The 24,651-nt window shown below is 40.0% G+C and overlaps 1 protein-coding gene across 1 annotated transcript; it reads right to left on the bottom strand.

The window, feature by feature from the left end:
• Positions 1–4,419: 4,419 nt before the first annotated feature.
• kcnk5a (potassium channel, subfamily K, member 5a) lies at positions 4,420–18,607 on the bottom strand (the record flags this gene model as incomplete). The annotated part of the gene is made up of 5 exons (XM_080850023.1): positions 4,420–5,369; positions 7,147–7,315; positions 7,398–7,564; positions 7,957–8,068; positions 18,422–18,607. The coding sequence occupies 5 exons, from the start codon at positions 18,605–18,607 to the stop codon at positions 4,420–4,422; spliced, it is 1,584 nt and encodes a 527-aa protein (XP_080706149.1).
• Positions 18,608–24,651: the final 6,044 nt, after the last annotated feature.

Raw genomic sequence — 24,651 nt, 5'->3', positions numbered from 1 at the left:
TTAAAATTTGACCCATCAGTCAAGAGCACCTGCTGCCAGGTCCTATGTTTTCGTGCATATTTCGCTTGGCCTTGTTTCAATGTCGGAGGTGTGACTTTTTGGTTGTAACTCTTCCATGAACACCACTTCTGGCCAGAAAGTAGATAGTACTTGGGTCCCACTGGTTTCTGCCAGTTCTGAGCTGATGGCACTGCTGGACATCTCTCGATTTCGAGGGTATTAAGCTTGATGTGTTTTTTATCTGCTGCACTAAGTTTCCTTGGACAACCACTGCGTCTACAACACTCAAAGGGGCCCGTTTCTTTGTACTTCTTCAAAAGAGCTTGAACACCACATCTGGAAACACCAGTCTGCTTTGAAATCTTTGTCTGGGAGAGACCTGGCTGATGCAGTATAACTACCTTGTGTCTTGTTGCTGTGCTCTGTCTCGCCATGGTGTATGACCTGTGACATGAAAGAGTCTTCCACAACCTCACCTTGGTAGCAGAGTTTGGCTGTTCCTCACCCAGTTTTAAGTCTCCTACACAGCTGTTTCTGATTCAGTTACTAACAGTGTTTTAACCTACATTTGAAATTGATGATCATTAGCAACTGTTTGGTATAATTGGTTAATCATACACCTGACTCTAATCCTACAAAATCACTTACTCTGTGCAAGTGTATCTAAAATAATTGATGCTGGTTTGAAGGCCATATTGATTTCAATTTTTCTTTTGTTCGCTCACTTTGTATTTAGTAAATTGTTTATAATAATTATTATTTATATTTTTAAAAGCATTCTTAGTTTACAGCATTTTTTTCACACCTGCCTAAAACGTATGTAAAGTATTGTATGTGTGCACAGTCTGCTGATCCCCGTCTGGTTTGTAGCACATCTGCCGCTGGGCAAACTGCACTTCTTACATTTCCAAACTAGTTTGGCAGGTATCTACAATACAGTCTGATTATTTGGGCTGTTTACTGAATTCAAACCAAAACGACACATGAAATTTCATAATTAGCTTGTGCAGTAAGTCTGAATAGGATCAACTGGCTAGCTTAGTTAAGCAGTTACAGAGTAAGCTTGTCTATGTTACCTTGTGACTTTCCGTGAAGGCCTACTCTATGTTTATTCTGTAAGTCAGCCATCTTGAAACATGTCATTGTCCACCAAGACTATCGAATGAAACAAAATGCAGATCCTCAGCACACCCCTAGATCCACATCCTCAGCACACCCCTAGAGCCAGGTCATTTCCCCCTAAAACTCCAAACTCCACCGAGGAAGAACCAAACTCCACTCTGGTCAAAAGCGTCCACTAAATACCGTTAACTTTTCCCCTCTTTTGTGTCTCACGCACAGTTTATATTATCTAAATGATATCTGCATTTTATGTCTGTTGGTGTATTCTCGTAGATTTTGAACACAAGCTATGTGTGCACATTTGAACTGACTAACAGTACTATAATTAACAGTATTGCAAATTGCAATCTTGCCCTTTTGACGTTCATCATTTCACCTCTAGACACTCACACTGCTGCACCTAAGGCTGTCACTGTGGTTTGATTGGTAGTGTAGTCTAGAAGTTGGATGAATGAGTGATGAAATGTTATCGTCGCCAGTGATGTCAGTAAACCCTGTAAACATTTGCAAACACATCCAAGTTTCTTAAGAAATGGTAGCGTACACACACACACACACAAACACACAAAAAAGCAGAGAGCATATGGACTGTGTCGTTTGGCTACAGTATAGTGTTTCATGAGATAATTGGAAACACCAACCTACATGTTTTAAAAAGGTGTGATATAATGTATGTATCATAAACATTATATTTTAGTCACCCATTCTCAAAAGGGCAGAAGCATTGCACGCAACTGTTTTGCGAAGGAGTTTGAGTAATGTTGTAGCCAACTCAATGTACCTATGAAGTCTCGGCCCACTAAAAACATTTTATCCACTCAAATGAAATGGTTTACACTTTCTTTTAGATATTCGTTTTTTTATTTTTAGACAGCTGATCAGTAAATACAGATGCCTCTTTTACTAAACAAGCCACAAATGGCCACCAACACATTATTTAAAAGTGGACAATTTCAAATTTTGGCTGAAATAACTTGATAACTTGAAAGTACGAAGAAATAGCAGACTGTCGAACGTTGAGATTGTCAATTCAATTCAATGGAATATTCTACATTAAGAACTGGGTAATAAGTAAGGGATAATATATTGTCCGGAGGTCATCATCCAAAAATAAATCCCGACGGGGCGAACAGTGCGCGGAGGGGTGCTGTTTCGTCCTGAAGGGATTTTTGTGGGGATAATAATAATGCATCTGCCCAATCAATGGTCACATCATCAGGACTATAACAATAACAAGAGTTAGTAGGTTAGATTTAAGAGATATCTACGTGATGCTTTAGTTCATGTTCAGAAAGGCTAGGTAGATGATTTTAATTTGAGTAGATGTCAGCTAGTAGGACAGTTAGATGGATTATGTGAGCGATCAAGCAATCATGGGAAAATGTGACGCATCAAAACTAAATGATAACACTAAAGCTGTTCTCAAATGAGGGTATGTAGACCAATTGACAACAGAACAACAATTTCCCTCCAGTTTTTTTCTTCTCAAAAGAGCACAATTTTCAAAATCAAGAAGGATTCTGTTTGAAATGAGATGGTCAACGTATGTATTGCAGAAAAAATATTTTAGTCCGCACAATAGAATTGGCTAAAAGGTATTGAATCATCCATTTAATCTGTATTGATCTTCTCTTTTAATGTCATTGCTACATTCCATCTTTCAATTAGCATTCTGACAGTCATGTAGTGACAGGCAACCTGTGGGGGTAATCAGATGCCAGACTGATGTCAATTAGAATTGGGAGAAAAAATATGTGGTTCTATTTGATGGATGTTATGGATGGGTGCTATAGAATTATTCAAAATTGCATTTACTGGTAAATGTTAAATGTTTTGAAATGCACTAAAGATATGGTCTTCTCAGATGAATATAGTGTAGTCTAGATGTCATGTCAGGCCTATGACCAACAGGCGTAGCTAAATAAAAGTCAAAGTTTTTACATAGCCTGACATAAGCAAACCAGGTGTGAAAAAGCCCCATCCTCAGTCCCACTGGATGGCTATTTGTGGCAGAGAACACACTCCTCTTCCTGCTAATATTATCAACCACAATGAATATAGCTGCTACAACAGCTATAAAAGGGACCAAGCTCATAGACTCAATTTTTATCCTCAAGTAACAAAACAAAAACAAGAATCATTATTTTATTTTTTAAAGAAAGCACTCCTGACATTATGGCTTCACTTCATGTTTGCTATAGTCTGGGTTATCTCAGAGCATGGCTAGAGATAGATTTGATATATTCATTACAATTCCATTCAATTTTATGTATATAGCGCCATAACAATACAATCGTCTCACGGTGCTTTACAGAGCCCAGAGCCTTTACCTATTTGATGTACCTGGTCAAAATAAAATTATTATCATTATTGTTTTTATAGCTCCACGTCATCCTGAGCAAATAGAATTGCCATGTTTTGATCCCTAAAATGGTCAAATAATATGTATTGTAGACTTGATCCTATCAATAACGTGGATTACAAATACACATTTAATTGGCTTTGCCAATTGTCAAAATGTACTATTTAATTATCTACAATCAAACAATTAGATCATACATGTAAATAATCTAATCAAGGATTCACTTTAACAGATATTCATAGTATTCGATTTACTCACAATTTGCCAAAACAGTTCTGCTTGCCATGACAACTGGCCAACATCCCCACTAACATTTACTGGACATCTGCTGAATAGAAACAAGGCGCAGATGGAGCTAGACATTAAAGTGACTGAATGCTCATTCCAATTTCAATCTTGAAAACAGACGACAGTATATAATTGGACAGGAGGAATGGAGCCATACTTCTGAGTGAAAATACAACACCAATATGGTGCATAGAAAGGAAAGATAATCCTTTCCCTCATTCTTCATAAAACAATTGGCAAGTACTATGATCAAGTTAATCATCAGTTGGTACATTTCTACAGGAAACACTGGACATTTGAACTTAATACATTGATTTTCAAAAACACTTTCACATTGGCATAAAGAAAACTTCATAACATAAAATCTTGGGAAATCTGAAAATCTTTGTTCATTAGCAGACATTTACTGTTTCAAGTTAAAAATAAATAAAAATATCTCGGTTCTTAGAGAGATCCAACCGGAAACATACTTTGATGCATTTGAAACATTCAACATAAGAAGTCAAGGATTAACTGGAGAAGGTGAATGGAGGATGCAAATTCAAATGATTTCAAATCCTTCATTTCATTTTTACAGAGATAAGAAAAGATCCTTTACTCAGTTTGGCAGTTTGTGTTTAAGGACCACCGGCATCAGGCAGGACGGTTCAAGATTCAGTGTTGTCCTCTTTAGAGTACTCCTCCACCAGCTGCTCATAGGAGTGACAATGGTCTGAGCCGTCTGTGGTGAAGACGGACTCCTCGGACTCAGAGTGCTCCTCCTCTTTGGAGTCTGTGTCCGAGTCTGAGTCTATGTTCTCATCTGTGGTCACAGAAAGCTTTGCCTTGGTGTCATTGGGATCCTCATCATCCATGTTGTTGTGTAGCTTTTCCTCATCTATAAAAGTAATATTGGCATTCTGAAAGACCCTTGATTTGTATTGTTTAGAGTCCCATGTGTGTCTGCTGCCACTGAAGCTGCCCATCCCTCGGTCTCTGGGGTTTTGGCCAGCCTCTTTGTCTAGTTGGTTCTCATACAACCTCTCCTGGTCCCCCTCCAGGTCCCCTTCACTTTGGGCCTCATTCAAGAGCAGCCCACTGTCCTGGCCCAATAAGTAGTTTTTGGACTTGGAAAAGGCCACGGTCACCCGGTCACTAAAACTGTAGCGCCGTTTCTGCCTGGGAGAGCGGTCCAGGTTAAGGATGGGGTTGCCACTGGAGATGGGCGCATCGCTACAGCTCTGGGTACGGTTAGGATCCTTGGATCTGCTGCTGGCAGCAATGATTGTGCTTGAACCATGGCCCCCATTCGCCTTCTTTGAGCCCAGCTGTTTGATGAGGTCACTGTAGCCCTCTTGTCTCTTGGAAAGGAAGCCGAATATATTGACTTCATTAGGAGAGGGCGCCAGACTTAGAGGTTTGTGGCTCTCCTTAAAGTGACGTGGCTCTTCTAGAGAGAGCTTTCGCCGCTTCCGCCGCTTCTTCAGAGCCTTATGTGCCTCCACCACCATACGCACTTTCCAATTGAAGAAGAGAGAGAGCCAAGCCAAGCCTAAGTAGATCCAGACCTCCACAAAGTAGCGGTACAAGGTTGGGTAGTCTGCATTGGGGTCTATACCTAAAGAAAGTGAACAGAAAATATTACCAAGAATTTAAAGATTGACCAAATGAACATGTAAACTGACATGTACAGTCGTATGCAAAAGTTTAGGCACCCCTGATAATCTTCATTACTTTCATTTATAAATGGTTGGGCGTTTGGATCAGGAACTTCTTTGTCACATATATAATACTACATGGACACAGTGATGTTTTAGAAGTGAAATAAGGTTAATTAGATAAACAGAGAATATGCCAAATGTATAATAACAGAATTAGACAGGTGCATACATTACATTTGGGCACCCCAACAGAAAAATTACAATAATATTTACTAGAGCCTCCTTTTGCCAAAATAACAGCCTCTAGACGCTTCTTATTGCCTCTGATGAGTGTCTGGATTCTGGATGAAGGTTTTTTGGACCATTCTTCCTTACAATACAGCTCCAGCTCCGTAAGGTTTGATGGGTGCCTAGCGTGGACAGCCCGCTTCAAGTCATCCCATATATTTTCAATTATATTAAAGTCTGGGGACTGGGATGGCCATTCCAGAACATTGTAGTTGTTCCTCTGCATAAATGGCTTAGTGGATTTGGAGCAATGTTTCGTGTTATTGTCCTGCTGGAACACCCAACTCCGCCATAACTTCAGCTTTGTTACAGATTCTTGAACATTATTGTCAAGAATTTGCTGGTACTGAGTTGAATCCATGCAACCATCAACTTTAACTAGATTTCCAGTTCCTGTACTAGCCATACAGTCCCACAGCATGATGGACCCCCCACCAAATTTTACTGTGGGCAGCAAGTGCTTTTCTAGGAATGCTGTATTCATTTGCCTCCATGCGTAACGCCTCTTGTTGTGACCAAATATCTGTCTCATCATTCCACAGCACTTTGTTCCTAAATGAGCCTGGCTTGTTGAAATGTAGTTTGGCAAACCTCAAGCGAGCTTGTTTGTGGCGTGTGAGCGGAAAAGGCTTCTTCTGCATCACTCTCCCATACAGCTGTTTTCTGTGCAGTGTGCGCTGAATGGTTGAGCAATGCACAGTGACACCATCTGCAGCAAGATGACCTTGCAGGTCTTTGGAGGTGGTCTGAGGGTTGTCCTTGACCATTCTGACCATTATTCGCCTTTGCCTGTTATTTTTCTTGGCCTGCCACTTCTGGTCTTAGCAAGAACTGTGCCTGTTGCCTTCCACTTCATAATAAAATTCATCACAGTGGAAACTGATAGCTGAAACCTCCAGGATAACGTTTTGTAGCCTTCCCCTAAACCAAACTGCTGAACAATCTCTGTTTTCAGATCATTTGATAGCTGTTTTGATGCCCCCATGTTGCCATTGTTCAGAGGAGAATCAAAGAGAAGCACAACTTGCAATTGGCTACCTTAAATACCTTTTCTAATGGTTGGATGCAGCTTTCTATGGAATTAAAGGCTTAACAAGCTAATCAGACTAATTCTGTGTTGCAGTTTATCAGCATTGAGTAGGTACAGGTATTCAAATCAACTAAATTATGAGGGTGTCCAAACTTTTGCTCAGCCTATTTTTCACATTTGATTTAATTTCACACAAATAAATACTGCTACACTAAATATCTTTGTCTGGAAAACCCCCCAGCACTCAGTGATAACTACAAAATAAATATTTTAGTGAAGACAGAGTAAATTATCATGCAGCCTTAGAGGGGTGCCCAAACTTTTGCATACGACTGTATATGGACAAATAAACTGGCCCCTTACAGCAAGAAATGTTCCGCCCTGCACTTAAAAAAGGAAAATTAAGAAAAACTAACCTGCAACTAGGTCACCAAAACCAATTGTAGTTAAGGTGACAAAGGAGAAGTATAAGCCCTCGATGTAGGTCCAGCCTTCTTGTGACATGAAGACAAATGGAGGGATGACCAGATGCAACAGAACACCCCACAGAAGAAATATGGCAGTACAGATGATCTGAGTCTTCCGCTGCAAGGTAATAGGACAGTTTTAAGAATTTAAAGTGACAAACTTTCAATGAATATGTAAATACATACAAAAATGTTATTACCAGTGAGACCCCTCTCTTGGTGAGGTAGTGGCCCAAGTGTTTTGCCCGACCACCAAAAAACTTGCCCAATTCACTGATCCACGTGAAACACAGTGGCACTCCAAAGAGCCCGTAGAAGATGCAGAAGACCCTGCCAGCAGCGGTCTTAGGAGCGATGTTGCCATAACCTGGGACAGAAATCAACACAAGCAAATGTGGTGCCATCAATACATCATGAAGAAATAATTTTCAGCCAAGAAATATTCAAACATGTCTCCACATTTTAAACACTGTATGACCATTTAACTGTTGTTAGCAGTCATCTCTGATTACTACAAATCCGAAGACAAACCCCCGGTCTTATTCTTTGTGCAAGGCTATGTTATCAAAAATATGTGCTGTACATTTCGACTCAGACACTGACAACAGCTTAAAGAATAAATAACTGCACCTGTGAGGGTGTTTGGTTGGTTGGAGTCAAGTTAATAAGGATATTTATGCATATTTTCAAAATGTCTGTCAGGTTTAAAATATAAATACAAACTTTTCCCTGTCACATCCTCATTCTGTTTCAACATACCAATGGTTGTGATAACTGTAGCAGCAAAGATGACAGCATTGGGCCAGTTCCAGTTATTAAAGGTTTTGTCTCCAGTTATTGTGACACCTTGTCCTGAAGCATCAGACACCACCTAGTAGAAAAAGGACAGCACCACATGAAACAAGGTCATTACCACGTGAAGAGGCCGATATGCTCACAGACACTTTCAGAGACAGAACCAATAGACTGTTCAGTCTGTGTACAAACATTCCCACCTCCTTCCTGTGATGGCACCCATGGTCAACAGTTCAATAAGGACATGGGAGGAGTTCTGAGCCAGTTGGCATCAATACACTGTAGGGATTCACACACATTTAGGAGAATTCTAAAACTGCCCAATTCAAGACATATAGGAGAATGCGAAGACATAGACATTGAAGAATGCGCGTGCATTAACTTTTCCCCACAGCCAGAAAACACTCAACAGATTTTCAGACTTCCAAAGTCAGAGGGCCAAATGGTATCTCATCAGAGGACCTCTCTTCTCCTCACACACATAGAGACATCCATTGTTTGGATTCACAGTAACCCCCATGCAATGACTGCTATGAGATTCATTATGGCCTGATCACACTCACTAACCATCATATTGTGCATTCCTTTAACACCTGGTTGCTTGTAACAAACTTCTCCATTGCCATACAGAACCAAAGGATTTTTGCAATTTTCAAGTTATGTGCAAATGTATATAAATGTAGTATCATGCTAGCTTTTTGTTTTATGTATTATGGAATAATGTTTTCAGTAAAGAAAGTTGCAAAGTCATCAGCAGAGGATTAATGAGATACTTGAGATGACTACAGCCCGACTGATCATTATCAATATCACTGGCATCTAGATTTAATTCAATTACAATCATTCAATGTCAATTAATCAGACTTCTGTGCTATTCAGCTGCAGCCATTTTAAGTACACTAGGTCTGTCTCTTCTCTCACTCTTGCTTTTACCCTTTCCTTGGCTGATTTCCCTCATCTCACCCCATCTCATCTCTTTATCTCATTCAGGTTGTTCTTTTGTTCTCTTTACATTTGCTGCATTGATGCAAACTGCAAACTTTGAAGGCATGTCGGATAAACAGTGTTCAACTATTACCTTCCATAATAACTTGCCAAGCCCTGTGATGTTCTCTTGAGGCTGCTGTTGCTGGGAAGAATTGTGTGAAGTATCAGTGTTGTGGCAGTGATATCACAATACATTGTTTGAGATAAGATGTTTGTATGATTACTTGCATAGGGTGTTGAGAGGTCTGGCTGTCGTGGGAGGTCCCTAACTGCTAGCACAAGGGACCCATTTCTGAGAGTCAGACTAAATCTTCGGGGGAAAAAATCCATGTGTTCTGACTCAGGGTATATGTTATTGCTATAGTCACACTAATATAACTACGTTCTCAGCACATCCTCTACCAGTAATACAGGCTTTGGGATTACCAGTACTGTGGGAGCTCTTATAGCCTGCTGAATCACCACAAACATTACTGCATTACTTTGCGGTCCTCACGTATTGTCATCTATTTTTCCCGTCACACACACACCTAGAACCCATATTTCCTCACTACAGTCTTAATATTTACTTAATATTTTTAAATTACATTGTTATGTATTTCCCGTTGTGGTCACTAAACACAGAATCACTGCAAGGCAAAACAACTACCAGGAAAAGCACACCAGCTGCCGATGCAACACACCACTAAAGTAAGCAGTCAACAATAATAGCAGCCTTCCACATCCCAAAGCTGCACCCAAGGAGTCCAGGGGGACATTGGCTGTGGAACAATCATCCACCACACACACACCATTAGAACACACACACTAGGAGTCTGCTGTGGAACAACTATCCACCACACACACCACGCCAGTAGAACACACACACTAGGAGTCTGCTGTGGAACAACTATCCACCACACACACCACGCCAGTAGAACACACACACTAGGAGTCTGCTGTGGAACAACTATCCACCACACACACCACGCCAGTAGAACACACACACTAGGAGTCTGCTGTGGAACAACTATCCACCACACACACCACGCCAGTAGAACACACACACTAGGAGTCTGCTGTGGAACAACTATCCACCTCACACCAGTAGAACACACACACTAGGAGTCTGCTGTGGAACAACTATCCACCACACACACCACACCAGTAGAACACACACACTAGGAGTCTGCTGTGGAACAACTATCCACCACACAGACTAGAGTCTTGTAGAAGAGAATGAATTGGACATGTACTAGAAGAAAGGAAGTATGAAATACTGACTTCTTACTCTCGATCACTTCCCATTATATTGTTTTCAGCAAAGAAGGTCACTTTAAATCTTTTTACATACTGTTCAATGTACAAACTTTTGCATATACAGTACCACTCAAAAGTTTGGACACACCTTCTCATTCACTTGTTTTTTCTTTATTATTTTCTACACTGTAGATAAATACTGAATACGTCAAAACTATGAAAGGACATATATGGAATGATGTAGTAGACAAAAAGGTATCAAACAAACCAGAATTTGTTTTATATTTTAGATTCTTCAGAGTAGCCACCTTTTGCTTTTATGACAGCTTTGCACACTCTTGGAATTCTCTCATTCAGATTCATGAGGTTGTCACCTGGAACGGTTTTCAATTAACAGGTGTGCCTTGTCAAGAGTTCATTTGTGAGATTTCTTGCCTTCTTAATGTGTTTGGAACCATAAATAGTGTTGTGCAGAGGTAGGGTTGGTAAAAAGTGTATAGCCCTTATACTACTAGTACAACTACTGTACTATTACATATTATTGCAAGAACCACTCAACTAAGTAACGATACGACAGTTCATCATTACTTTATGACATGAAAGTCGGTCAATCCGGAAAATAAAGAAAACTATCAAAGACATGCCATCCCATCCGGTTTGTGCTTAGTGGAACCATTTCATTTGTTTTAACAGGACAATGACCCCAAACACACCTCCAGGCTATGTAGTGGCTATTTGAACTAGACGGAGCGTGGAGGAGTGTTGCGTCAGATGACCTAGCCTCCACAATCACCTGACCTAAACCCAATTGAGATGGTTTGGGATTAGTTGGACTGCAGAGTGAAGGAAAATCAGCCAGCAAGGGCTCAGCACCTCTGGAAACAACTTCATGGCTTTTGGAAAACCATTCCAGGTGACTACCTCATGAAGCTGATTAAGAGAATGCCAAGAGTTTGCAAAGACATCATCAACTTTGAGTCTAAAATAAAACATTTATAAATATACATTTTTTGTTAACTACACAATTCCATACGTGTTTTCATAGTAGATAGATACTGAAGACATCAACACTATGTAGAAAGTACTAAAACTAAAGAAAAACGGTGCTGGTACTGTAAGTATTCTGGTTTAAATATGAAATGATCCTGGCATGCATATACTAGTGTCTTCTGTTTCTTTGTTTCCTTTCTCAGTCCTTTCCATCTTTAATGTTCAAGGTAATCTCATAGGAGACAGGCTACACTAATCAACGATCAGATCATTTTTTACACACCTATATTTCATTAACACATTTCAGAGGTAACCAATAAGAAAATGTAAAACACAGAATTTAAAAAGCCATTCTGCGGTCACAGCCTGAAGTGAAAGTGTAGACTGCTGGTAACTGAGAAAAAGCTGAGTATGGCAAAACCTCACAATGACAAACTCTAACTGTTATCAGGACATCTCAATTGGCAGCAAAGCGCAGCACTCTGCGGGTAGTTTTCCATTCCTCTTAAAGGCCAGAGTACACATGGCGCTGAGGGACTTTAAGAGGCCAATAGACCAAGTTAAAATAAACTGATATGAGTTACAACACAAATTTCTACTACAACAGCAACACACAGAGCTCAACAGAATACTAGAGGACATAACATCAGTAGTGACTTCAAATAATTTCACATAATCCCATTTATACTACAAACAAAAAGCTTAGGTTAGGGACAATCAGTCATGTTACATAATACACTTGGAATCATTCTCTTCAATACAAAGTTCCCCGATACTGTGCACAAGTAGTCCCATGGGAGAGCAATGTCGCACTGCAGTAGATCACACAGATCAATCTGGCTCTTTAAAGCCAAAAAACTCCTTGTTGAGTCAGCAAAGCAAAAAGCTGACATTAGTGCTTGACATGCGATTACATCTCTTGTGTCTGGTCTAATGAACTTGTCCAACGTTTACCACACCTGCCACTGAACAGGCAACTACCTGTAATGACCCATGTGGGCTAGAATAATGGAGGTCTGCGGCTCACATGTTAATGTACCAGTAACACAATTCTAATTCAAACAACATACATTAATTCTTTGTATTCAGTTTTATTCAGCTAATAATCACAGTGTAACCAGCAAAGCTATAACCTAAACCTAAATCTAAATTGCGTATGAAATTATCCAAAGTAGCATGACATTGTCGGAAGAGTTTGGAATAGGCCTCTGCACTGCAAGACACATTTGGAAGACAAAGAGCACTCAGGTTAATCACTGATAGGGTTTCCTCAGCCGTCTTACTTGGCATGATCATCACAGCATGGAGAAAGGCTTGACCATCAACCACCAACTGCCTTGTCGTATATGCAATGGTAATCTGTAACTAAATCCAAATATAAAGAGTACAAGCTGACCTCCAGTGTATTGGAGGCACACATCCTTAATTGCACAGTGACTCAGACTCAGTGATGTCCTGGTTCATCACAGAGGCTGAATACAAATACTTAACAGGGGTGCAACTGCCCAATGTCAGGGGGGTATGCAGCAACAATTTTGGCGCCCCATGTATATATATATATATATATATATATATATATATATATATATGTATTAGTAACAATGTTAACAAATAATAAACAGTTGCAAACATTAACAATAAAATGATAACCATTGCAAAAATAATGCCTTAAAACGCAAAAGTAAGTCTACAAATAAAGATCTTTTAAGGTGATGATGTGTAACAATGCTGCTACCAAAATATTCTAGAGTGCTCTTTAGTTGCTACTAAATAATAACACGCCGTGCCTTTTCCCTTGCCCATTTATCTTGTATTGCACCATGCCAACAGATAGCCTGTATGTTTGACAGCACAGCTAACATGAACAGCTAATGGTAACCATGGTATCCAGAGTTACGTTTCCAGTTGTTATTTTGCCTTAATAAAATTGAGATGTGTCATACATGGGATTGGTACAGTAGGGTTTAACCAAAATCTAAATGTAGCTATCATCAGCCTAATTGATGAGGCTTAAATTAGCCATTTGGCTGCTACATTTCTATGTTAGCAAACGCTAGCTAGCCTGCTAGCTAGTCTGTTAACATTATTTGCAAGCCTCCAAGCACAAACGTAAAGACACCTTAAAACCTACCTGTTGCCTTTCACCATCCACTTATTTAATTGCTGTTGCATCCCCTGACATGTCTTCTCTTTTTCCCTCTTTCTTTTTCTGTTTTCAGCTCCTGACAGCTTTTTTGCTTTATCCATCTTCCATCCAACCAACTCACTACTCGTAGCCTAGTTCTAACTGCTTGTGTGTTGAGCGGTCACGGTGCTCACTCTCCCTCTTCTATGTCAAAATTCTATTATGGAATCTTAAGAGATGAGGCGCATACTCTAGTCTGTTTAGTCCTCTAAAATGTTATATAACATTAAGGAAATGCAGAAATGATTTAGAAACGCACAACAGCAGCTACATATAGAAAATTCCCCAAACATTTTTTTTTTTTTTTACCATCGCTTTGGCGCTCCCATGGTGCGGCGCCCCTTTGCGCCACTGATACTTAAGACCATATCCCTACCAACATATGAAGAGTTGTCAAACTTATGACCAATATTGGAACTCTGTGAGACTTAAGGATAATCAGGCTTCAACTTGAAACCATAAAACAATGACTTTACGATGTACAACATGACCTATGGCCCTCTGATAAGACAGTTCTTTTTTTTCCATGTATGGTCAGCACTTTTCGTAAAAGTTAAGCTTTATGAAGACAACAAATACATTGACTCCCTTCACTGTTCCCCAAAACACTTGGGGTTATTGGCTGCCTAATGAAGATGATACAAGTCCAGCTTTCAAGAAAACCCTCTGATGTACAACATATGACTGTGTACCAAACAAGTTCACTTCCAAAGTTCAAAGTTTTATACAACTACAAGGATCCAACTCAATGAACTGAAGTTGTTAAAACATTTATGTGCAGATGTCATACTGACGTGAGGTTCACAGTCATGTGATATGGGAGGCCACCCCAGAAGACATGTCATATTACTTAGAGGTGTTGAACCTTAAGCAGGACAGCAGGAGGGCAATTTTTGAAAGATTGAGCTAGATGAGGGACCATCACTGAGGCATCTGGGTAGACAAAGACAAGTACAGCAGAGTGGAAGTGAAGGGATAGTCAACTGCTGACAGGCCGTACTCCAACCCTACAGAGAAAGCAGGATAAGATGCTAAGGACCGAACATAAATTATTGAGGTCACCCTGTCTTTAAACACGAGGACACCTTCTTACTTGGCTACATGACAGATAACATGAAAGCACATACCTAAAGATAAAGACTATATAGTTAAGGAAGAGACTTATCTGAGGGGCTGTCCTGCCCTTGGTCGGTGGACTTGCACAGGTACACACAAGGAGGGCTTCACGCAAGGGATGATGCTTCAACACAATAAGGCGTTTAAATTAAGTGTAACTGAGCACTGCTGAAGACCCGACCCATCACAAAATCCCTGCAAACAGATTTAGCCCATGATGTTTCAAAAATCACTCACAGTGACAAAATATTCAGCAAACGAGCTAGCTGGGTTAGCTGAGAGCTAATTTTTCAAAGGGAAGTTTAAAGTTTTGCGATTTTATCTGAGAGAAAAGCTATAACAACATTGAGATGCGAGACAGCATTGCTAAGGAGGATATTGTTAAGGATAACAGAAAGGGACAATCTGATTTGATTCAATATTATAAACGGACATACCCTCAAGTGCAAGATTTGTTTCTCTCTTCATACAGTTTTCCAGGTCATACAACATGGTCCCCTCAGGGTTAGGATCAGTGTGCCACATTTCAATTATTTTTACCATACAGTTCTCAGGGCTGCCATAGACACACTAGGAAGAAGCACAACCTCAAGAGGTCCAAACCTCAAGGGGTCTCAAGTCCATGTCAATGCCAATGTCAATACATCAAACACCTGCTGAGATGATCTCACGTCCTGTTTAGCGGCTTCTGGCAGACTCTACCCAAACAAGGTCTGTGACAACTGAAAACTTAAGGTTTTTAATTATTCCAATATGACTGCTACATTGTTCTACATGATAGGAGATCCCAAAGACGCACCTGACAACCAAAGACACCTTGATGCTGAAATATAAGCTTTCATTAATCCACAGGCATGCTGAGATCTTCATCTGAAATATAGGCTTTCATTAATCCACAGGAATGCTGAGCTCTTCATCTGTCAATTACAGCTGCAATTAAGCTGTAAATCCATCTCTTTGGTTACACGCCCTCAAGAATAAATGATAAAACGGCAATACAAAAAAAAAAAAAAAATCAGATGTAAACCATATGTGAGGAATCGCACTTTAAGCTGTTTTGTTTTGTAAAAAAGAAGGTGCTATACAAAAAAAGTATATTATTATTATTACTATTAGGAACCAGTGAATTTAAGGACCAAAAAACGATGGAATAATAAGTACAATTAAACTTCAGTAGGTCATTGTGTCTAGGGTCTGGCTGGAAGCACTAACTGCAAGTTTCATGACACTGAAGTCTGGCAGTCACCGCGGTCATTTTGTATGCGGCAGGTAAGCATTTTTGCAAATTCTGATTTTGAAAAGAAAATCCCTGATATTGAATAGGGGTTTGGAATAAATCGACACCCAAGATAACACCGATGGTACTTAGGGAATATGTTCTATTGATCCGCATAGCGTGTTATCAGGCTTTGTCATGTTAACGTTTACTCTCGTCTCCAACCACAGAAGTGAATTTAAAAAAAACAAAACCTTAAGGCCCCCCCCAAATAGGGTATTTAAGCTATACCTGTGAATCAACTCTGTAGACCTAATTTAAGCTTGTGAAATGGTGTTCTACTTTTGCGTGTACTTTTGCAGCACAATGAATATTGCAGTCTGAAAGTTGTACGATCAGATGTGCTCTCTTCTGGATGAAGTTTAAGGTTATTTTAAACTGTAATTTCAAATGCTAACACAGCGAGTATGACGTTGTGTAACTACAGATGCCCACAGAGCCCAGGTCTGATGTGGTTAGAGTAATTACCCAATGTGGTTAGAGTAATTTATGCGTTTATTTGAAAAGGGACAGTGTACATTGATAAACATTTCCTAGAAAATGTAAATGCATATACAATACAGTTCTCAGGGCAGCCATAGACTCCCATGGCAGAAGAAGAACATAAAGATGAAGATTAATAAATGTTAATGTTAACTGATCAAAGATATGAGCTGACTTGTCTGGCAGCTTTGACCCCAAATTCAATAGGTTGTAATAGGTAAATGGCTTTGAAAGTAAAAATCAGTCTGATAACCTTGTTAAAGTTGGCGTTACTCATTGAACCACTTTCACAGTAAGGCCTATGGTATAGTGGTGCATTTCAAATTCCAATTTCAAAACATGGAACCACTGTCCAGTGTTGCATGATGGGCCCCACAGAATGGTGAAAATGGCTTTGCCTTTTTAGAGCATGTTAAAAACATCAATACAAAATGGCACAGAAATGACCAATTGCCATACATTGAAGATTCCTGCTGTTATGAACCTGTGACCCAGGATCTTTCCCCACTGTGTAAATGTGATGAGAAATACCAGGTCTCAAGTCTGTGCCACTACCTACACACTGGAGTTTGAACTCTGTGCCTCTCTCTTTCACTTGAAGACTGGCGTGACAAAGTGGGTGGGTGGAGAAGTTGTTGCAGTGCAGTTGCAGTAGTTTGTGAAGGTTGTAGGTTAGGGGGACCTAGGGGGCTAACTTTAAGACACCTCTGGGGAGAGGCATGCCCAGACTTGATCCTCCGCGTCTGAATTTCAAATATTCAGTGATTCCCACAACATGGATTTAGCCGCAACCCATATTCTGCATTCCCTGCAAAATATGGCTACAGTTAAATTTGTAGCGAGACCAATCTTTACAGAAAAAAAAAAGAATTAGAATCTTTATTCGATGGGATAAAAAAAAATACCATATGAACACCGTCCTCCTGAAACAAGTTTATGGAGTCATTTCCAGCTTTGTCGAAACAGAGTCATGTCAGAACTACGAATCATGAAAAGCAATGCAGTACTGAAGGAAAGCAATGCTCATTTTTAAAGAAAGATGATGTTTTATCAATTTTACCATTATGTAATGTGCACAAGCTTCAAAGGAAAATCAGTCAAACCATCATCGTAAGCCTTTGCAAGTTAGTAATCTCCAACTGACCCTACAGGGTCATAAGCGTGTCATATATTGCAAAGGTGCAGAACAAACAAGAGAAGTTGTGGGGATCATGTTTTGACTTGTGAAGTGTACTTTCTGCACAATCCTTTGCTATAGGGCCAAAAGAGACTTCAAATGTTAGTTGTGCAAGAGAAGTTGTTGTGGACGGTGAGTGGCCCAACACACAGCCACAGGAGCAATAAATACTTCGTCTACTCCAGTTTAGTGAAATACACAATGTGCCTCCAAGTGCTTTTAGTCTTTTAAGATCAACCATGAGGAACACCACTGGCTCAGATACTCATTAAGCAGCAATGGTATGGTGCAAAAAGAGGTGTGAGAAGCTGTGGATAAGGGCCAACATCAAATCTAAAGAATAGATGTTAGCTTGTAGTACCATTCATCAAGGGCACATGTAATTAACCAAACTTTTAAATTGATTATGAAGTCCACTTAAGGAAGCTGTTTTAACTTGTCAGTTTATATTGTTGCAAAGTGGGTATAGAACAGGTTCTAGGAAGACAGGCATGCAAACTCAGTTTAAAACTTTCAAACATATTTTCATCAATAGCGCTGTGCAAAAATATGGTAGCAACCCAAATAATGTATTTCCAGCACGACTATTGGAATGTTCAAGTTTTAAAGATTAACCATCGTCTTTGGATTGAAAACGTGTTTATCAGTAGACTACAGACCTCTCGTTCTGAATGGGTTATCCTAACAGTAACACAAATTCCTTTCATTGTTTCCCACATTTTCTTCCACAAATTCCTTGCAAATTCAATGTGACTAAACGAGCGCTAAAAACAAGTAGCCTAGGTCTATTAGCCCAGTTGTCTGGATGTCCTCAATGACACGTTTTAATGACTTGTTCGAATGTTAGAATTACTTGATTTCACCACATAGTCCCCTCCTTACGGCAACAAATAAACTAAGGTAACAGCACCCTTTACGCAATGTTCTCATTGATTTGAGAGTCATGCCAGACTAATAAAAGCATTATTTGCCATACCTCAAGAATCTTGTCCAAGTCATCTTTTGTAAGACAGGGGTAGTCTTTCAGAATTTTCTCCCTTTGAGCACCGTACTGTTTCACGGCAAGTTTCCAATTCGGCTCCTCGAGGACTTGAAATATTGCTGCCCCAATGGACAGATAAAAAATGATTGCAGAGGTCAATAGCGGACCTTTGTCCACCATAATTAGGTGCCCGTTTCAAATCCAGAAGCCCTTTCACTTTTCAATCGCTACAACACGTACATAGTCCAACATGAAAATATGCTGATGTGTGCGCGGTAAACAATTTCGTTTAGTTTGTCGAAGAATAAGACAAATGGCTTGCCTAACATGAACACACGTACGAGAAGCTTACTTTGCTACAAAAAGCCAATATATTGGGGGGAAAGCTTCGTTTCAAATAAACTAAATTAAATTCCACAGTTTGAAGTTCCTCAGGAGCATTCCACGTGCGCAAAAGATAAAACAGCAGCTGGTTTCAGCGAGTGGTAAATGTACTCCCGGTGGGGGGCGGGAGCTGATCCGCCCATTCAACCGCCTTAAGTAGATGAGTTGGGAGATACTTCTTTATCCGTGAAGAAGCCTTTATAAAGAAACTGGCTACTTTCTATTTGAAAGAAACCCGTCAAGAAGATTGCTACTCACATCAGAGCCCGCAAAGTCTACATTTGGCCCAACATTTTTTGGTTTTTGTTCCTTCGGTAAAACAAAACATATTTTTTTGTAAAACCTAAATTAATTGTGAAGAATGACTAAGGCCAACACAATAGTCAAAACAAAACCTCAACGTAACTAAAAACACTGTTAGCACCTTTTCACGAAAACGTTTTTGCACGAATGTCTTAGCTCAAGATGCCTATTCCCCTTAAGAATCATAGAAAGAGACTACATGTTTAAAAAGTCAGGTGGTTCACGAGCGAAATGTAAAACTATTGTTGATATGCACAATGAGCTTTTTTTTTTTTTTTTTTTCACAATCAGCAGCAGTCTTGCGCAAGAGTGTCTCTGTACTGCATGCACCGTCGCTGATATTTTGAAGGACTTTTTGCAGTGAAAGGAATTCAGATAAATTCAATCCACTATTAACTTTTATACAACATTTAAAACCGTTAAAAATGGTATTACGAGATGGTATCACTGTTCCGGTAAAAATCGAAACGTCACTGATCATTGGCTACAATTGGCCAATGGTGATTCTCTGTAACAACTACGCGAGCCAGCCTATGGCTGGCGAACAGCTACCCCTAAGGCTATTAAATGCAGTGATGCTCAAACCATCTCGGCAATAATTCACATTTCATAAAGATGGTCATTTAAACAAGTTTAAAAACCAACATGCCCACAAAGAGATTATTATGGCAAAAAGACAAGTGGGAAAAACACCATTACTTGTCAAGTGACGAATTCATCTCACAAATTGTAAAGCTTGAAAGTGGGGAATTAAAAAACAGTGATGTTGTGTACACTGGTATATATTAGATCTGAAATTCTATTAAATTGACCACCAGTAGCCTAGGCATTCTGTCTACTCTGGTCAAGCTCTATGTCAAAAACCTGGGTGTGATATTCGATTCCGCCTTTAAATAGGACAAAACAGGTCAATGGCTGGCTTTTGCCAACTTTGCAACATTGCCTAAATCAAGTCTTTCCTGTCACCCAAATATCTTGAGAAAGGTCATCCACACCCTCATATCCTACCGGCTAGACTACTGCAATTCCCTGTACACTGGAATAAGCTACTAAACCAACTTTCATTCTTTAGCGTTTGGATCCTCCTGATCTGAATTGATGATTTGCATACTTGCACTGTGTATATAGATGCTTATGTGAGTGTTTTGTTTCTGTTTTTATTTGATTTTATGTTTTTTTGCAATGGCCGTACCTCATTGTAGAGCACTTTGGTCAACGTGAGTTTTTTAAGTGCTTTATTAATAAAGTTACCTTGACTTGACTTGACTTAGAGGCAGACGGTGGTGCTGGGGTTAATGGCACTGCTTAAAAAGTGGTTGGACTGGGTTATTTTCCCAATCGCTGCTGGTTGTCTGCATGTCTGTTTGGATAAAAAAGCCTTTTGCATACCAGATCAGTATCTTTAATTCTGGGGCTAATCATGGTATCTACGTATTTCACTGTACCCAGATATCAAGCATATACTGTATAAAGGTCCACTGGTGGATATTAGTCGTCACCCCTCAGATGGTGTGCTGCCCCTGGTCCACTCTCGGACCACCATCATCTTCACTGTAACTGGGTATAGTCTATTTAAAACATCAGCCACTAAACAGAAGATGTTCATAGCCTAATAGAAGGCTCTTGATGTGGAAAATGGCTTGGTCAATTAGACACTTTTGTTACGCACTAGTAAGAGCTAAACAAATGGCAAGGTTAGTGAAAGTAACTGAAGTAGTATAAATTGGTAAAGAAAAAAATGATTTGAAAGCGAGATGCACAATGGTGGGCTGCTGTGACTCACCAGCAGACAACCTAAAGAAGCAAAAGGCCAGCGGACTGCCAGCTCCGCTTCTGGTGGGAGATGGGGGTCCACAAGCCCAGTTGGGACAGTTTGGTACTCTCTGCTTCCAGACTGTATTATTATAGACACACCACAGACACAGACACACATCCCTTATAGCATGTTCCAATTGCTGATGGAAGTGGAAACATTGCTCCTCACCCCCACCACTCCTCATCTACGCATATGGACAGCTGAACTCTACCCACTCACTCTGTTCCTTTTCTTTCCCTACTAATCTAGACTATCTCTGCCATGGGACACTGCTGTAGTCTCTCCACCTGGTCTACCGGTAGAAACCCTTGGCCAATTGCACCCACTGCCAACGCACTGCCGTACACTTACTCTATTCCATAACCTATGTTAGCATTTATATACAATATACATTATTGCCACCACTGAAATGTTTTTTTTCTGTACCTACCTCCCTTACCCCTGTAACAGTAATCCTATGAGCACAGTGTATACCCACTAAACTGGTCTTGCCTGTATCATGTATTTACCACCGGGATGTCTGTATATATATTACGTATATCTACCAAATACTGGCTGTGTACAACCCCTGTTGTTTCCGTTCCTCTTCTGCCACACAACCCTCCCCCTTCCCCCTTTCCTATCTCCACCTGGCCGACGGCAAGCAGATGGGTCCCCCCTTGTGTGCCGTGGTTCTGCTTAAGGGTTCTTTTTGCCCCTGTTGCCATTGTGCTTGCACTAAGGGGGTTCAGGCTCTGGGCTCTGTAAAGCGCCTAGAGACAATTGTATTGTTGTGGCGCTTTATAAATAAATAAATAAATAAAATTACAATAAATTGACAGACACACCACACCATAGAAAACACCAGACTTTATTATTATAGATAAGATACTGGGGCCTGGGATAGATAGAACCTGGGACATTCCTGGGGCCAAGGTTCACTTAAGCAATATAGTACGAGTGCGAGTGGGGTAGGTAAGGGATATTCCCACGGGTGGTGTTCGGCGGTAGCCACCGAGGCTGGAGGCCGAGTGGCGTAGGCAACAGCTTTTATAAAACAATTCTATAGTCAATTAACATTTCAACACAAAGTTATTGATTAAAAAAATGTTTATTTCGCCATTGTTTCTCCGCAACAAAAAATTGTTCCATTGTCAACGTCTTGTTTTGGAATTATAAAAACTTTGAATTAACGGTTATCATCAATGCGCTATACAATGTTTCATCGCGGAGTGATTTATTATTAGCTGTGAAAAGTCCAAGTTGGGTTGTTCTGGGATAATCTAACGCATGGAACGTCTCTCGCCCAATCAGAAACAGCTAAATAACGCGCTAGAACCCAATTGTTTTATAATATGACACAATACACACAGCACGTTTCAAACAAACCAAACCAAACAATCTAAATAAGCCAGCCAATATGACCAAAAGCTCCAGAAGCATGATTGCAGCCTCAGCTTCAGAATCTTTTTTTGACCATACGCTACATGCCTGTAATGACCCTGCTGCATTTGGATATTTAGAATTTTTTAGTTAATCGTGAGCAAATGCTTTATTTGAATTGACTATTGGAGTGTATTTTCTGTTTTGCTGTAATAAAAATTGAAAGCATTGCTTGCATTGGCAGAAACCGATAGTAAGCATGTGCTTTTCATCTACTATAGTGACAAATGAAAACATTGACAAGTGCCAATTTTCCCAAGAAGGCTGTCAATGCAGTCACCATGGTCGAGGAGAAATTAAGTTAACTCATTGCAACTTGCAGAGTGACATTAGGTGTTTGCCCATGAAAACGTATTTAATGAAGAGAACCAATGCACAAAGGGAATGTTGTTGACGTAAGCGCCGAGAGGCAATTGTATTGTTATGGCGCTATACAAATAAAATTGAATTGAATTGAATTGTTAAAACTCTCATTGCTGCATTGAATACATTTGATAAAGCCCACCTGTCTGTGACACAAATGCTAAGTAAAAAATGCAGATCTCATTGTGTAACGTATTGACCCCTTGGGTCAGGACATGTACTGTATGTCTATTTTCCAAACCGGGCTTGGAATGAAAACTCTGTTGCCTTCACCCAGGCGGCCATGCTGTCACAGTACAAACTGTAGGCCGCATGCCGTTGTCGCTGCTCCACTCCTGGTTCCTGGTCATCATCAATGGCAAACATATCATTCCACGCTGCACAGGCTAGCCATAAAACCCCCTCATCTAGTATGTAGTACTGTGTGTTTCAGGGGCCTGGCTGCAGCTGAGCCTCTCAAGGTCGGTTGACATTGCCCTGCAGTTATTGCAGGTGCATCAATACAATGGACCCCCATCTGGCACATCAGGACTTTGGGGAACTTCAAAATATGTCAACACATCAAATATCAGGCCTGGTGGTCTTGTCATCACCCTGTCAGTACTTTGGCAAAAAAAATGCCCCAGATAAATCTTTTCATTGAGGATTGTTGACAAATAAACAAACCTGACATTTTAGTGGTTCTTCTCTCCTGCAAACTTCCACAGGTCATCAGGGTCCATATCTCCTCTGACCCTAACACCTCTGCCTTTTTACTTCATAAGAGGCAGAAGTTGAATTTGATTCCTGCAACAAAACCATAGAAAAAACTATTGTTGTAGACATCAAAACCTCATACATCATACACCAAAAGTGCTCAGTCCCGTCTCAGGCTAGCATGCCAATAAATTCATGCCAAATTTGGTCAGTCTTCGTCAATCTCACGCCAGGTAAGCCTCAATCTTGAAAACCTAACTCAGCTAGCTTTTAATGAATGATACATTCCAATGTATTTTATGCACAATATGTGCCTTTTTCATGCTGTCAACAACATTAATTAAATATACTTCAAACGCTTAGAAGACAATGTATATAGGCTGAAAATGTGAGCAGTAATTCATTTAAACTAAATTGTCATTCTTTTTATTGCTTTTCTTTTGGTTATGTAAGCATTCTCTGAAATCACAATAAATAAAACTATGCAGTCATATTTGTGTAAAAAAAAACTATCTACCATGTCAGATGACATGCTGCTTTGGCTTCTGCCATTGTCTTTGCCGGTTCCATATCCTTCAGCTTGTGAACTCATACATGAAGCGTGGTGTGGAGTTAGGACAGTGGTGTAAAAGTGAGCTACAACCCCGGAATGGGGCTTTAACAGCCAAAAGTCTAAACAAGGCTCTAGCATGAGGATCCTAGAAAATGCTAGAGTGAAACAGTCCTCATTGAAACTAGAAGAACATTAACAAGCACAGTTCTATTCAGTTTGCACAAGCCTATATCACATCATATCACACATAGTAGAGCACCGAAGTGCAAACAGTGGCGGTGACTCTTTTACCATTGTTAGAATGCCAGTTTATTCCACATCCCCAAAAACAACGTGTGGTGACCGTCCGGTCCCTCACAGACTTTTAAATATAAATTTCTGTTAAACCTTACAATATAATATAAAATATCATATCAATTGTTTCTCCTTTGTTACAAAAAAAGCCAGAGCACCTAGATGTCTGCTGTTACTTTGCTGGGTCTGTCCAAGAGGCTTCACATAGTGGCCTTATTCCCTTGATTTCAACACTAATGTCACATAGGCCTATATATGAAAACACTTACAAAACTTTCTTAGAAAATGCTTAGAGAAGATTGGCAGGCTTCAGTACCCAGTCCCACCTAGACCACTGACTGTGCAGCATTCTCAATCCCATGATTCATTCCCTCCACACCATGGTTTTCCATG

Source organism: Sprattus sprattus (genome assembly GCF_963457725.1).
Source record: "Sprattus sprattus genome assembly, chromosome: 13".
In the NCBI taxonomy this organism is placed as follows: Eukaryota; Metazoa; Chordata; class Actinopteri; order Clupeiformes; family Clupeidae; genus Sprattus; species Sprattus sprattus.
This window is presented reverse-complemented; position numbering and strand designations above follow the sequence as displayed.